General features: G+C 42.5%; 1 protein-coding gene across 3 annotated transcripts in view; it reads right to left on the bottom strand.

The window, feature by feature from the left end:
- Positions 1 to 15,746, bottom strand: part of LOC119904686 (microtubule-associated protein 2-like) — a 46,025-nt gene that overhangs the window by 3,987 nt on the left and 26,292 nt on the right. Inside the window, exons 4-13 of one of the 3 annotated variants that reach the window (XM_038721443.1) lie at positions 14,065 to 14,240; positions 12,816 to 12,890; positions 7,712 to 10,465; positions 6,634 to 6,831; positions 6,290 to 6,427; positions 5,507 to 5,562; positions 4,334 to 4,519; positions 4,088 to 4,205; positions 3,817 to 3,867; positions 2,763 to 3,073 (exon numbers count right to left, since the gene is read on the bottom strand). In XM_038721443.1, coding sequence (XP_038577371.1) covers positions 2,763 to 3,073; positions 3,817 to 3,867; positions 4,088 to 4,205; positions 4,334 to 4,519; positions 5,507 to 5,562; positions 6,290 to 6,427; positions 6,634 to 6,831; positions 7,712 to 10,465; positions 12,816 to 12,890; positions 14,065 to 14,203 — 4,026 coding nt within the window. In that variant the 5' untranslated portion in view covers positions 14,204 to 14,240. The remainder of the gene's footprint in view (positions 1 to 2,762; positions 3,074 to 3,816; positions 3,868 to 4,087; positions 4,206 to 4,333; positions 4,520 to 5,506; positions 5,563 to 6,289; positions 6,428 to 6,633; positions 6,832 to 7,711; positions 10,466 to 12,815; positions 12,891 to 14,064; positions 14,241 to 15,746) is intronic. The other 2 variants (XM_038721442.1, XM_038721444.1) reach the window with 2 other exon arrangements.

The following is a 15,746-nucleotide window of genomic DNA, read 5'->3' as shown; positions in this document are numbered from 1 at the left end:
ACACAATCGCTCACCAGCTTCCCACCCTCCGACACTGCCTGCTCTGTTTATTCAAAGAATCAAATTGAACTTGTGGGCTACTCCAGTTGGAAAACACTTAAATTACAAATATTTCTCAGAGCTGCTCTGGAGGCAGAAATATTCCCATTGGCCAAGTTAAACTAGAGAGCTGAAAGAAAAAGATTCTGGCTGAATTCATTTTAGACTGATGCTACATTAAATATGCAGGTAACAGAGGTGGTGTTTAATATCATGAAGCCTAAAACTACACGTTGAAAACTATATATAACCTAGCTGGAGCTCGCTGGTTTAATACAACCGGTGAGAGTATTTCTGCATGTGCGTCTGCAGCCATTTGTGTTGTTTTGTAAAATAAAAACAATTAAAAGAAATGCCTACTGCACTGTTCAAAGAGCCAAAGTGAACACAGAGAGAAGGTGAAGAGAAAAGAGAAAGAGGTTCAGGGGAAACACACAAGAGCCCTGACAGCAGGCCTCCATCTCCCGTCTACACTGACCTGACCTGGATTCTCTTGACAGCTCTTCATCTTACCTGCACACACTGTTCTTACTCTCCATGTCACTGTTGTTGTTTATTTGTTTTTTTACAGTTCCTGTACAGTTCCTTATATAGATAGCTGTTACACCACAGACAGCTGCAAGGTCAACCAATGACAATCTAGTCAAACCTAACAATATATATATTTGAAAAGTTATTATGTGAGAGCTGAAACAATGAGTCAGTTTATTGATTCTGAAAATCAATCCCATTTAAATTAAAATATTTTTATGATCAATTATCAATAATTTTTTCATTGTTCCAGCCTCTGTTTATTTCTCTATGACATTAATCTAAATATTTTTGGGTTTGTGACATTTACAATGGTGTAACAACAAACTGAGGCTACCGTCTCACTTTCAGACAGCATTTTTGTGCACATGCAATGCTTTTCTATGTTTGAATATTACAACACAGGTCTTTTATGTAAAAAAGAATACATTAAGACACTATATATTTATAAATAAGTCATACGTTTCCAAATGTCATTTAAACATATAAAAACATACAGAAACATCAACTCTGACATTAGAGGTTCTCACAGTGAGCTTCAGTATATCACAGACTGTCCTCCACAAGGCCTGCTCTGCTGCTCCTCCAAGTCGTGCGTCACCCAGCTTCATTAAAAATTTCTGCCCCTATGTCACAGTTCTCCCCAAAAAGGACAATTTCTCGCCTCCTCTACTGTACTTTACTGGGGTTAATCACCTCTATAACACCCAGGCAAAATTAAGACTGCCTGTTGCCTTGGTTATGTGATTTAAAATCACAGTCTATTAATCGACCACACATGTGTTATGACAACACAGCTTGGCCACCTCGCAACTCTATTTTAGCACGCAATTCTCTTCAAAGTAAGAGAGAGGCAGAGCGCTAAATGTGGCTCATTTGAGGATCAAGCGACTGTTTTGTTTGGAATCTAAAAAATGAAGAGGAAAAAGTGACGTCAGGTGATGTATTTTCATGTCTTTGATATAACCGTTCAATAAGTAATGCCGGCCACTTGCAATTATTAATACTCAGAGCCGGAAGGAAAATCCCCAGGGCAAATGATCCTGCGCATGACTGGTAGCTCAGCTCAAGTTTGTTTGCACCCTTCTTCAATGGGCAGAAATTTGAGAAAAGGCGAGGAGAAGGAAGACAAAGGGAAAGTCAGGGGAAGGCGCCAGAGGCACCGGAGGCAGCCGATGACGGTTCATCCAGACTGACGGAGATGACAGCGGACAGAGAAAGGACAGTCAGACGACGTGACGGTAGTGGTTTAGAGGCAGGCCAGACAGTGAGTGATAGTGAAGATGTGAGGAGAAATATTTGAGCATTTTATGACACTTCTACAACTCAGAGAGACAGAAAGAGAAGAGAAGATTAAACCACTCACGTTTAAAGTCACTCTCTCGTCTCTCTTTTTATAAAAGCTGTTACAAATGTCCCAATATTCTGATAATAGACATATGAAGTGGCAAATCCACTAAAATCAATATCCAGCAACAATAAACTAAGATGTTAACATACACTTCCTTTAATCAAGGAGATATAATGTGATGAAATTATTATAAGTTAAACATAACAAAGTAAGTATATATCTTGCTTGATTTTCAGTAAATTGTGAGAGATGATATATAAAAACAACTTACTATTTAGCCATGTTCAGATTTTCTTTTTCTATTTCAAGTTGTTTAACTTTGTCCTTTGCTGCCCACATGTGGCAGAAATAGGTAAATGCATGACATTTTAAATGTTCACAGGACTTCATTATCCATAAATCATGAAATATGATGTTAAATCCATGTCTTTTTCCCTGCTGTTTATTGACTATTTTGCATATTGCAAGAATCATTTTTGAGGTTTAGTGTGTAAGATTTAGGGGCTCTGTTTGCAGAATATGGTTAAAAAAAAGATCACGTGAAAATAAGAATCGTTGTGTTTTTGTTACCATATAATGAGCCCTTTATATCTACAGAGAGAGCGGATTCCCCTACCATGGAGTCCGCTATGTTGAAACACCATGTTTCTACAGTAGTCTATAATGAACAAACCCAACACAGGCTCTAATGAAGGCCTTTCAGGTTTTTTGCGAGACTTGCAGGAGGTTGAGGCGAGGGGTATTCATTTGGTTGCAATCTACAATTTTACTGTTAGATGCCACTAATCCTACAAAAATCCTCCTTTAAATAACATTATACCTGTCATGTTCGGCCTGTTACCTGTCCGCCTTTCGGCTGGTGCTTCAAGTTGGCGGTGGACCCGATCTTGGACTTTACATTCTTCAGGTCAGGCAGGGGCTGATTGAGAACCTTCAGCTGCCGCTGGGCAGAGGAAGGAGACTTGGGCGGGGTTCGGATCACCGCCACCTTCTTCTCCTGGAGGATGCTGAAGGACTTGGGTGTGTGGCTGCCGGGGGTGCGTGAGCCGGGGGTGCGGCAGGAGTAGCTGGGGGGTGTGCCGGGTGTGACGGCGGAGGAGCCAGGGGTGGAGGTCCCGCTACGGACTGATCGGGACCGTGCCGAGTCTGTACCTTGACAGAAGGTGAGAAATCGCTGGATTACAATGATGAGGAGATCAAACAAAACCCTTCCTGGAGACAGAAACACTTCGGACAAAGACAAAAAGGTGGAAGAAAGACAGCTAGAAAAAGAGCGACAAAAACATTTGCAGAACAGATGAATCTGAGTGTATGATCCTTCATCTGGTTCTGATGATGATGCACATAACACTCATGGAGCTGTCAGGGCTACCCTGTTGGCGCCAAATTTGCTCTGTTTCCACAAAACAAACCCCGGTCAAACAAGAATGTTTAACAAGGAGTATGAAAGCACACACAGTAGCTGAATTCATTTGACACTGGTGGCTTGTTGCTGGGATACTGGTGCAGGACCAATAGGAGTTTAGCTGACAACATCCTGAATAAGAACAAGAAGTGGCAACCTGTTGTTATGGATCCCACCTATTCCTCTGATAAGGTAACTGCAAGTCTGACAAAGCCAAATTTAACACATTAAAAATATTGTAATGAAATTTGTATTGAATTAGGACAAATTCTGAGAAAAATTTAATAAACCACATTCTTTCTGACTGCAAAATGAAGGTCTTAACTGTAAATAGGCAGACGATAGATAAACAGAAAACACTTTTTCAGAATGTGTGACCAAGATGAATAGCTGAAAGCTTTGTCGATGGATGATGCTCACTGGTATACAGAATGTCATATGTTGATGAGGAGGGTGTGATGGGTCTAACAGGAGCTACTAGGTGGTCTACCTGCCATACCAGGGGCTCTTCCAGACCTGCTGTCCGCTCTGGACTGGATTGCTTCGAGAGGGGAGAGGCAAAAGGACAAGGAGGAAAAAGAAATGGGGGGCAGAGAGGAGCAGGGTAGGGGGTGTAAGGTGGTAGGAGATCAAATTTAATAAAATGATTTAAAAGAAAGTGATTAGGGAGAGTCATTAGTGCAAGAGAGTAACGAGGCAGTAGGCGGTGTAATTTGGGAGAAAAACAAGCTAGAAGGTTCTGTGCATGTGTGTACTCTTACAGGTTGGCCTGGAGGGGGTGCTGTTGTCTTCTTGTTCAGCAGCAGGGATATGGCGTGTCAGAGATTTGGCAGGCCTGGGCAGGGACGACCTCTTCTCTGGGCTGCGGTATGCTCTCTCCTGATTGAACACACGCACACACACACACACACACAGACTGAAGAGTCGGTACCCAGGCTCAACCACATGCAGCGCTCATGGACATTGGTCACAGCTACCTATTGATCCCTGCCCTGCTTTCATTTTACCTGCTCTGCCCATTTGTTTGGCACAGAGGACGGGTGGGCACATGCAGAGGAGGGGCGAGCCTCACGGAGCTCCGCCTCCACCAGAGGGCTCCGTTTAATGCTACAGGCAGAGCCGGGCCGGGGGGGCTGGTGATTGGATCCCCGACGCTGAACTGCCATCTTTAACAGAACTGCCCTTGTGGGGCTCTGGACCAACGCCGCAACAAGAGTCAGAAAAGCATGCAGGATGTGAGGATGATGTGAAGGGAGGTATGCAGAGGGGACAAAGACATGGAGAAATGAAGAAGTGAGAGAGGATAATGGAGATGAAATGTATGTATTTATGATTTAGAAGAGACACACTACATGCAAGTGTCCTGTATGTCTTGTTAATTCACAGTAACTTCATCTAGTTAGAATAAAGTTCACCTGAACTTAAGGTTTTAGTTGTGTATAAAGTTTAAACTGATATAATTAGCATTTTTGTAATTTTATAAACAATGTTAATTATTTCTAAACCAAGATACTGATGAACAAGTGATTAGATTTTCTTTTAAGGAAAACCTTGGATGGATGGAAATATTTATGCAAAGAACATGAATGAAAAGATGAAACTCTTTTAGATAGAGGAAGATGAGAAGAGTGTTTCGAAGTAAGGATGTAAGATGGAGTTGAAGTCATTTGTGAGAGCTTTTGCTGCTTGTAAAATAACGCGCACATGGCTCTGTCTGCCTACTCTTGCTTGATTTCTATACTCACAGATTTTCTCGGTCGAGACTGGCTCAGTGACAGAGGCAGGCATGCGAGACAAAAGGAATATGCACAAAGAAATGCATAAATTAAAAGCATGCAGACATGGAGAAATGGAAAAAAGGAAGATAGTCTGTCATGCATACAACAAGCCCCATGATGCAATACAGGTTATTTTGTGAAATATACCCAGACAAACAAACAATATAGTACTACTTGAAATGATTTCAGTGGACTTGACAAAATTATATAATTGTGTTCTTAATTTCCTCCTCTATGCTTTAAGATGATATATTTACATTCATATATAAATACCCTACAGAAAATTTGAATTCAGATGCAAACAACACCAAAATGTAAAATAGTAAAGGATTTGGAAAATAAAACCAAATCCATGTTAATGATAATCAGAGCCACTGTGTGTGCACATGTCACGGTACTTACAGTGGTCCTTTCCCTGGACTGGTGTGCCACACTGAGGGGCTGATGGCTTTCCATACCTGTAAAGAAAGAGTCATGCTGTAATGATCAACTGAAACCAGCAAGGGGAGACATTTGCGAACGTGAATTTTCACACACATACACATCCATAAATGTAAAGTGGCTTGACAGTCCAAACGTAGACGTTTGACACCATTATTGGAAGCAAATTTTCCTGCATCATGTTCTAACAGCAGACACACCCAAATTACAGAGACACCCTGTACACATGTGAAACATCACAACAGCCATTTCCAGCAAACATACATAAGTGAACCCAGAGTAGCTATGTTCATACATCAAATACCAATCACAATTTACATTGGCATCAGTGAGCAGAAATAAACATGGAAATGAGGCAAAGCAGGAGTAAATACTCTATTTTAGACAAGAATCAAATGAGAACAAAAGTAAATAAAAGACAAAGCAGTTGAGCTCATAAAAAAAGACCAAGCATGATGTTTTCAATATCGGTCAGCAGCACGTGATGTTTGCCAGCTACATTGCACCTGCTTCATTCCTGAAAGAGCTGTCAATAGAGAGAGAGCAAAGTCATCAAAATGTTCATTATCTGTATGTTTGTAGCAACAATTCAAACCCTGAATTGCTTCACCTTTGATTGTTAAATAAAGAAATCAGCATATGTCAGGTCTTGTGGAAATTAGTTAGCAATAAAGTTGCAGAGAGCACATAATTTGGTTGCACTCTCTCTATCCACAGCACTTATTCCTGGTGAAAAGTGTTCACCTGTGGCCTTGCGTCTAGCAGAGCCGTGAAGCAGAGCAGGCCTAGGATGTCTGGCCGCCGCTTTGGCTACACTCTTTCGAGATGGAGAACGACATTGGAGGGCTGACACCTTATTCTGGTCAGCCCTCCTCACCCCTACTTGCAAAGAGGAGAGACAGGATTATACCAACATGTAAACCTCAGTTATAAAGTACTGCAGAGAGGCAAATCTGTACTTAACATCATGTTACACAAGTTACATTGCTATTGAGTATGAAAAGTGTAACTGCAAATGTACACCGATAAAAATTAAGTACATACATTGTTTTAAGCTAAACAATACTTCTTGAATACACAATTGGAACCTTTTTTCTTCTTCATCTCCTCTCTTGGTGGATGGTGGCTGGGTATTTTGCGAAACGCTTTACTCTCAGTGGTGCCAGGTCGGCCCCTTCCTCTGCCAGGGCCCCGTTTAGCGGGTCTGTCCACCACAGGTGTTCTGGCTGGACTCTGGGTTTGAGGAAGGGCTTCGAATTGCTCAGTCATGATACTTTTGTCATCATCTGCAGTAGTGAGGGATTAATAAAAGAGATTCTCCACATTACTACCTAGTTTAGTACAAAAAACATATAAAGAAGAAACAAGCTTCATGGTTTTAGCTAGTTTTTAGGTATAAAAATATATTAGATATACAATAAATGTCTTAAAGAGGTGGTATTATGCTTTTTGGCTTTCCCCCTCTCCTTTATTGAGTTATATATTTTTTGTGCATGTAATAGGTTTGCAAAGTGAAAAAGCCCACAGTCCACCCCAAAGAGAGTTCCCATCTCCCACAGAAAACACTGCTCTGAACTGCCTGAAAATATAACGCTCGCCAAGCGGCTAGTCCGACAGGCCCTCAAAAACTCTGAGTTGCAGTACACACCTCTCTCCCTTCCAACATTAGCTAGACTCCAGGCAGTCAATGGACATAAAGCTGTTACCGTGATGTAGAGACAGAGCTTGGTTAAAACTTTATGGATGAAAGATACTTTTGTTACAGATTAATAACTCACCACTCTGAAATTCTTGCTCCAGTCCATGTTGCTAAGCTGGTAAGGGGATACACAGCTGAACCAAAGCCGTGTTTACCGGCTTCTCACTGACCTGCCCTTCTCTGCTTCTGATTGGCTAGTAGTCCTTAACTAGGAACTGCACATGTGCAACTCCCAACAAAGATCATGTAGAGGCAAGATGTATCACTCCATAGCTAAAACAAAGCGTTCAACACACAAGGTGAAAAGAGAAGCTTCAGCAATCTGCAGTGTTTTTTGAAAATTAAACCATGTAACCTTGTTCTGGTACAACCCCTAAATAAGATTTTGAACCTGAAAATGAGCATAATACCACCTCTTTAAATATTTATTTTAGAAGTGATTCATCAATTTTACAAGTTCTGGGTACCTTGTGAGTCCATCCAGCCACTGTCTGTATCTAGGATGGAGACGTCCATGGTGGTTTCATCGTTAGCTTCCTGGTAGAGCACATCAGAGGTCTCTTCCACCTCCTGACCAATCTCGATGTCTTTCTCCACCTCGCCCATCCTCTCTTCCCCCTCATGCTCTTTATCCACCGCTTTCACCTCTTTCTCTTCACCTATATCATCAGCACCAACGTCCTCCACTTTCTGCACTCCTGTTTGGTCTTCCTTTACCGCTGCGCACTCCCCTTTTTCCCATTTATCCCTATTTGTTTGTTCCTCTTTTTTATCCTCACCCATCCCTTCATCTGTGCCACCTTCGACCGGTTGATCATGCTCAGAGCATGGAGACAAGTGGGAACTGTCTGTCGCAAGCTCCCCATCATCACTGTTTTGGGCACTATGACTCCATTCTTCTGCTCCAGACTTGGGATCTTCTTCCACCATCTGATCGCCTACCGTCAGCCTCACCACCTCTTTCTTTTGCTCTTCTTTCCCAACTTCTCTGATTAGACCCTCCTCTGCTTGATTTGTCTTGGGGAGCACTGACACTTCACCTTCCTCCATCATCTCTTGAGGCTCTTCAGCAATCTCAATATCATCCTCTTCATCTGCTTCTTCCTCTACTTGTGCTTGAGGTATAATGATGATTGGGGAGGATAGTTTTGGCTTTGGTGAGCCTTTATCCACAATGCTTAAATCCTGAACAGCTTTTGAGGTCTCCTGGGTTTCTATTATTTCTAATCTTGTAGGTGTCCCATGCTCATGTGTTATCTTTTTGTCATCTTTTTTTGTGCTCTCTCCTAAAGACTGAAATGATGCTGAAGGTATGTCTGAGTTTGCCATTTCTGGTTCATCCCTTCTTTCTTCTGAGTCCTCTGATATCTGTATTTGTTCATCTAACTCTGTCTGTTTATTATCAATCTTCTCAGACTCTGGATCCTTCTCTGATTTGATCTCTGGTAATACATCTTTCATTGCCTTCTCTCCAGTGACTTGGGCTTTTGAGGGTGTATCATCTGGAGACTTGGGGGAGGTGGGAGTTAGGGGGGCTTTGCTTCCAGTTTCTGTAAGAGTGAAAGTAAAGGAATTGTCTGGTGGGATGGGAGAAGCCTCTCTGGAGGGGTCTTTTTCAACGTCTACCTCAGGGATTGCTTGGATCTTTATGTCACCAGGCAGGCCACTCTCCAAACGAAACTCAGTCAGTCTTTCTTTTGAAGCAGTTAATGGGATTCTTAGGCGATCAGGTTTTCCTACACTTGTCACAGCTTTTTCAAGAATCAGCGTCGTCTTGACTGGTGCATCTTTCTTTTCAAACACTGTTTTTTGAGCGATCTCAGGGATACTTCCTGTATCATCTTGTTCTTGCATTCCTTTTTGAACGCCTTCAACTTCTGTGGTTCCAAGCTCCTCCTCAACTTCGCTCTCCATAGAAGGAAAACGTTGGTGCGGAGAGTCCCCAGGACTGGGTACATCAGCAGGAGATGGCATGGGCCCTGAGTACTCACTGAAGACACAGTAGCCTAGTTCCTCCTGCTGGCTCTCCCCTCTCACCAGTCTCAAGGTCTGATCTCCCAAAGCAAGCTTGGCCAAAGAACTCCCCACCAGAGCTGATACATTGGTGGGCACGGACTTTCGTCTCATGTGATCAAGCTCCCTCCTCTCTACCGATAGCCGAGGAAGGGCTCCAGCCAGATCCAACATCTCAGAGAGGCTGCCTGAGTGTTCAAAACATTTGTGCTTATCGGATGTTTCTACGTTGGTGAGGTCATCTTCTTCAGATAATTCAGTAGCAGTTGGGGTAATGGAGACAGCTGGAGGAAGCTGCTGTTGGCTTTCCACAGATGGTGTTGAAGGGTAAAGCTCAGATTCATCAAAGCTTCCACTGATTGGATGCAAGCTTTCGGAGAAGGCCAGCGACTTCTCTTCTTTCATTGTCTGTCTTGCCACAGACCCAACAGTAATGTTTAGGGAGAGGCTTCTTTGTTGTAATGACCTCTTACCAGGGGATGCTCTGGCTTTTCTCTCATGTTGTTCCTCGAGGTTCTGGATAATGCTTTCAGTTTCCTCACTTAATTTTGTCTCTGCTGCTGTGCTGAGTTCGTAATAGCTTTGGGTTTGTGATGACTCTGCTTCGTGGCTTTTGGAGGATGTCTCGAAGTAGGTTTTTGCTCCTGACTCATGTTCTGCAAACATATCTGAAGTGGCTTTAAACTCTGTACCAGGTTCTGGACTTGAGATGACTGGTTCTTGCCTTTGGTCCACTTTCTGAATGTCAGTCACTGGCGTCTCATGTAATCTTACGTTAGTGCCACTATCTTGGTGCTCCTTATTTATCCCTTCAACCGTCTCTGTTTTTTCCTTGCTTTCATTTAAAGGAGTTCCCGATTTGCTTGGTGAGGTAATCCCCTCTTTGTCTTCCTCCTTAAGATTTGATAACTCCTCTGTCAGTAAAGACTGTTTTGCTTCTTTTGCTTTGGACTCCACAAGCAGGTGGCTTTCAGCTGCCTCTTCTACTACATCTTTTCTGTCTTGGTTACCCTGCTCAATTACGGGGGTGTCAGAGAGCTCTTTCTCTTTCACAGAGGGAGGTGGAGGTTCAGTCGAGGTGAGATCTGCACCTTCGGGGGTTTCTCTTTCAACTACCAACTGCTTCTGAGGTAGCGATGCCTCTTGAGGTTCATCTTCTTTCAAAGCCGACTCACACGATGCCTTACTGATACATTCTTCTGGCTGGGCTGCGAGTTTGAAGGATACAGTACAACTTTGTACTGAGTCATATTAGCTAAAGGTTTAGCTTGAAGCATCCACAAAAGCTAGCCAATACAGTCAAGACGAAGCCTTCTGCACATATATACAGTAGCTCTCCATCAGGCAAAACACACAGCACAGTGTATTTTGCAGCAGGCCAACAGCAACAGCACAAGGGGGGAGCACAGCACCTAAATTAGCGTGCAGTACTGGAATGAAGGTATGAGCTGCATGATGTTAGATGACATAAATAAATATACAGAAATGTATTGAATTCCTATTGCAATACACAAGGATTGACATAAAATGGTCAACCTGATGATAAAGAAACATTTGATGTAATTTTGTTTTATGGTGTCATTACAGCTTCTACTGCAAGTACAGGAATACTGTAGGTGTAAATGAATCTTTATATTGCTTGGAAAAAAATGTTTATGTAGAAAGGGTATATTCTTGATTCAATTAATCGTATACATAAGGATGATGATACATGTCCAATGAGGGTGGATTGTAATGCCCAAAGTGTGTTCCTTGTAACAATAGGAAAACAGAAGTATCCTCGAAATGAAATGAAAACAACACTCAAAGCAAGTGATATTCAACAGACTTAAAATACATTCAGAACTGATTCATGAAGCACCCATTCATGTAGGTGTACTCAGAAACACCTTTTTGCACACAATATTCCAGCAAAACCCATATAAAAATATACACACAACTAATTATAATAACACTTAAGTCTACAAAGGTTGACAGTTTAGACAGTGATATTTGCATTTGCAATGTAGCTGGCAATACAAAAGTGCAGAAATGATCAACTACAATATGGTTGATCAGGTGTTCTAATGTCACTCTAATGAAAAGCAAATGGTTATGTTTTGCATGAAAAAGCACACAATCAAAATGCTACGTCACACCATTGTGCACATGGCCACTTCAGGTACTGGAGCACAAGCGTTAGGATTTAAGAGCAACAAAGCTGCAGAAAGTTTGGCAGCAAAGCCTGGGTTGCACAACAGTTTATAAATCAAGAGCAGGAAGTCGGTGCACCGTGTACCTATTAGCAGAGCACAAGAGGATCATACAAATAGGTAATGAATAGAAATTCACTCCAACAGGCTTACATAGTGAATACAGTAATTCACACATACAGTATACTCGCACAAACTGCAAGCACGCACACAAAACCCATAAAACCACACACACCTTTTTGTGATGTGCTGTGTTCACCTTGATGACTTCCTCCATTGAGGACCTCAGGTGTCTGGGCTTGCTGGCAGCCCAAAGCCTGGGGCTCTGTTAAATAATCTGTCTGCTCTAAGAGCAAGTCTCCAGGCTGCTCATGTGCCACTTCCTCCAGGTAACTGTTGGGCTCTTCAGGAGCCTCCTCATCCTCATCCTGCTGTTGACTGACAACCTCTACTTTATCTTCTTTGATCAGGGAAGGGAGACACATGGATGAGACATGGAGGACAATAAACTGGGGTTACAAGAAACTTTCAGCTCTGATGGAGATGCATGGGATGCAATCAACACAACTTCTATGTGTAGACTTGACAGTAGATAAACACTGATGTAAAAGATACTTTATTAAGAGTTTGCATATTTAACTTAGACCTAATAGAACATCTTACTACAGTTGTAGAAAGTTGAAAAACAATCTTAGATTATGTTCTGTTTATTGATAAATAATTGTCCTTAGCCCTAAACCATGTAGTGTGACCATATGATTCTACATTTTGATGATCGCATACCACTTGCAAGGAGAGCATCATTAGAACACAGACTGCACTGTTCTCTATAAGTAAAGAGCTGAAAGCCAAACTGTGATTTACTCCTTGAGAAAATCAATAGACAAAATGAGCGAAGGAACAACAGAGGAGGTGTTTTGACGGGGACGCAGACTAGTGGGATGAAGGGCTCCAGTGGCAGGTTATGTACTATAGCCTAAAAGGGTGGAAGGATGTTTGTGTTGTGTAACCATAGTGTCCAGGGTTGACCCCTTAACACATGATTAGAATGTGTTAGAAACTAATAATGTTAAAATGAAGTGTGAGAAGGCCAGGACAGTGTTGCCCATGCTGTAGGCTCCTTAAAGGTGATGATCCGCTGACATGCAACTGCAACAGAGAACCCTGATATTAAACACCGAGGACCAGAAGAAAGAGGAGCAGTTTTTCTTCTCATGCAAGTGGGGGCCATGTTTTGATCTCTCGAAATGCTCAAGGCCGTGTGTTTGGTGTCTTCTTTTAGAGCAGAACTATTCTTACCACTCTCACCACCATTCACGCTCTCATCCTGAATGGTCTGAGTGGCTGGAAGTGTGTGTAGGAGTACCTTGTGCCACGGGCCCAATCTGCTCAGCGGATGGAGATGGGGGAGGGGAGGGAGGCAAATTGGCTGAGTCATCCACTGCGAAGGGAGAGAGAGAGAGAGAGAGACAACGCCGGGAAGACAAGACATGGGTGGGAGGAAGGAAATGAAAAACTAATAACTCTGCTGACCTTATCTCCGTAGAGGCTGCCTACATACAAGTTTGGAGCAATGCTCGTCATGTGTGTTTGTTTGATGCTTAATGTCCAGTGCAGATGGTTGCAGATAGAGCACCAACTAACCTCAGATGGTGTAAAATATCAAAAAAAACATACAGAGTCACATTATTGTAACTTAATATTCAGATTCAACCAGAAAAACTAATCAAAAGACACTGAAGAAACGTATTGTTTATATTCATACGGGTTCTCCCAGGTGTACAAAGTGTGCCTGGACATATTCATGTCATAAAAAGTAACCCACCTAATAACCAGCTTAATCCTTATTTCCGTCCAATTTTTCCTGTTTTCCCCTTCTCTCTCCTCTCATTCTCTACATTTTCTGTCTTTCTGTATCTTTCTCTTCCTCTCTACTAGCACTTCTCTTTGTCCTTTTCCCATTTCTCTCAATCCTTGCAGACATCAGTCCGAATATTGGCATTTTGCTGTAAATCTGACATCCACCAGCCCGTGTTTCCAAGTTATAGTGATAGTTAGTGATAGATATGATGCTTTATTGTATTAGTAAGATTTAGTAACTTTTAGCCAACTGCAAAATCATAATTTAGAGCTTGGAGGTTTTTTTTCTCCTTAGTGTGAAGTGTAAAATCTTTAAAGCAAGCATGTTTCTCAAAGGCAACCATATTCATTAGTTCCACTACAAAATAAAAAAAACTTTATTGCAACAAACCTTCTACACTTATCATAGGCATAGAGCTTTCTGATCCAATTCCGGAAAAGTCCTGCATACACTTCATAGGTTTAATTACTTGAGCAGTTTAACCCACAAGAGGCCCATCACCAAGTGTCTTGGGGGACCACAGCAATGTCCTTCAACCGTAGAACTTTTACAGTAGACTCTTCAAGTGCCTCCTGGGGATTGACTGAGCTTGCCTGGCACCATGGAACCAATCACATTTACCCACAGCTGCGGACCCATCTGGCAGTATGTGCAGGCAGTCCAACCAATGTCAGTGACCCAGTGCTGCTGGATGCACATGCTCACACACACACACACACACACACACACACACACAACGTGTCCATGTTCCTACCTGTCACTCCAGGATGTGCAGCTGCTCCACCGTGGTATCCATTCTCCCTGTAGGCAGAGCTGTAGGCGGAGTAGCCATTCTCGCCATTCTCTTGACCGTTTGAGGACCAGTGCTCGTCTGGCTGCCGACCGTCTGCCATGCCTGCCTGCTGGGACACCGGGGAGGGCACAGGTCACCTGTTGGAACAAGTGGCACGGTGGAGAAAGAGAAGAGAAAGACGATATTGAGCTTTTCACACGCAGAAGGAGGGAATAAGTAGAGCTAGAGATGATACAAATGAGGGGAGTCAAAACGTGCAGCAAAAATGAGCAGCCTCTGAAGGCCCTCCTCTCAGCTCACTCTGATAAACGATGCAGACTGCATGGTGAAGCTTACAAATCAGCCACCAGAGGGAGTAAGGTGCAACATTATTCCTCTACTTGCTCAGCCAACTGGTCTTTGTCACAGCATCCACATGCTGAGACAAGAGGGAGAGACTAAAATACCTGTACCCTATTGTATTTCTCTTTCTTTTCACTTTTACAGTGTGTGTTACTCCAAAAAGCTTCCAAAAAGTGGCTTCAATGTTTGTTTCCTGTGAGCTTAACAGGTGGGGCATGACACCATCACCATATGCATAAACATACACATTCACTGTGACGTGCTTCAAATTCAAGGATAGCCCAACTGGTGTGTTTACAGCTCAAGATGCGAGCATCAATCCAAAACACAACAATCAATAGATGAGTAAAAAGCATCCAAAATATAATTCCCAGAAATCTAAAATATGTGATGCTGTAAAGATAAAACAGTTAAGGTGCACTGCAGCGTACAGCCTATGTGAACACACCCTTCATATTTCCTCTCAACCACAGATAAGGAGGTTGTTACCATGGCAACCAGAACAGGTCTTATGGGGGTCCGGCAGATGGGTTTGACAGGCTTGCCCCATTCAGACAACAAAGTGCTCCATACAACACACGAATCAGGACAAATAAGTGCATCACGTGACAGACAGCAGCACCTATTAGCCCCCACCCCCTTCACCACAGTGCAACAAGCTCTTGCCCACCAGTTATAATGACAAAAGGTTTGTCCCAATCAAGTATGCACTACTAAAGTATCTACATTCTAATCAAGCATGTACCCTCATAAAAGCAGCCTTTCCCCTTTAGAGGAAACACATAATATTGCTTTTTAAACAAGATTAGCAGGGGGCCCTCTATTGCCTTGCAGGCTAGCTAGATAGTGTCATTATCGTCAGACAGCTGCAGCTAATTTCATCATAAACAAATCATCACGGACACTCCTTTCCCTCTCCCTCCTTTTCTCATGTCCTTTCTTTTCTACCCCATGCAGCTTTTCTATCACCACCAGCTTCTTGTAACTGCAAAGCCCAAACTCTGACCGGGTCTATTAGCTGTTTTGTGTAGCTTTTTATCATTTTTCCCACTTCCCTCCTCTTTTCCATTTGATTTGAACCATCTTTGTCTTTCTTATTCGTTCTTTTCTGTCTTCCTCTCCTGCCAAACCCTGTGCATTTCTCTATTTCTTTTTTTTTTTTTAGCTTTTTTAGCTCACACTGATCGGTTTCAACATATTTTCATTACAAAAATACATCCACAAGCAAAAATGACATATCCACTAGCCACACCTTGGTATCAGTCTTCTCATAGCCAGAAACTCTGGGCAAGAAAACACAT

Source organism: Micropterus salmoides, unplaced genomic scaffold (genome assembly GCF_014851395.1).
Source record: "Micropterus salmoides isolate LMB-PRFRI ecotype aquatic unplaced genomic scaffold, ASM1485139v1 Ms_hic_scaffold_1, whole genome shotgun sequence".
In the NCBI taxonomy this organism is placed as follows: Eukaryota; Metazoa; Chordata; class Actinopteri; order Centrarchiformes; family Centrarchidae; genus Micropterus; species Micropterus salmoides.
This window is presented reverse-complemented; position numbering and strand designations above follow the sequence as displayed.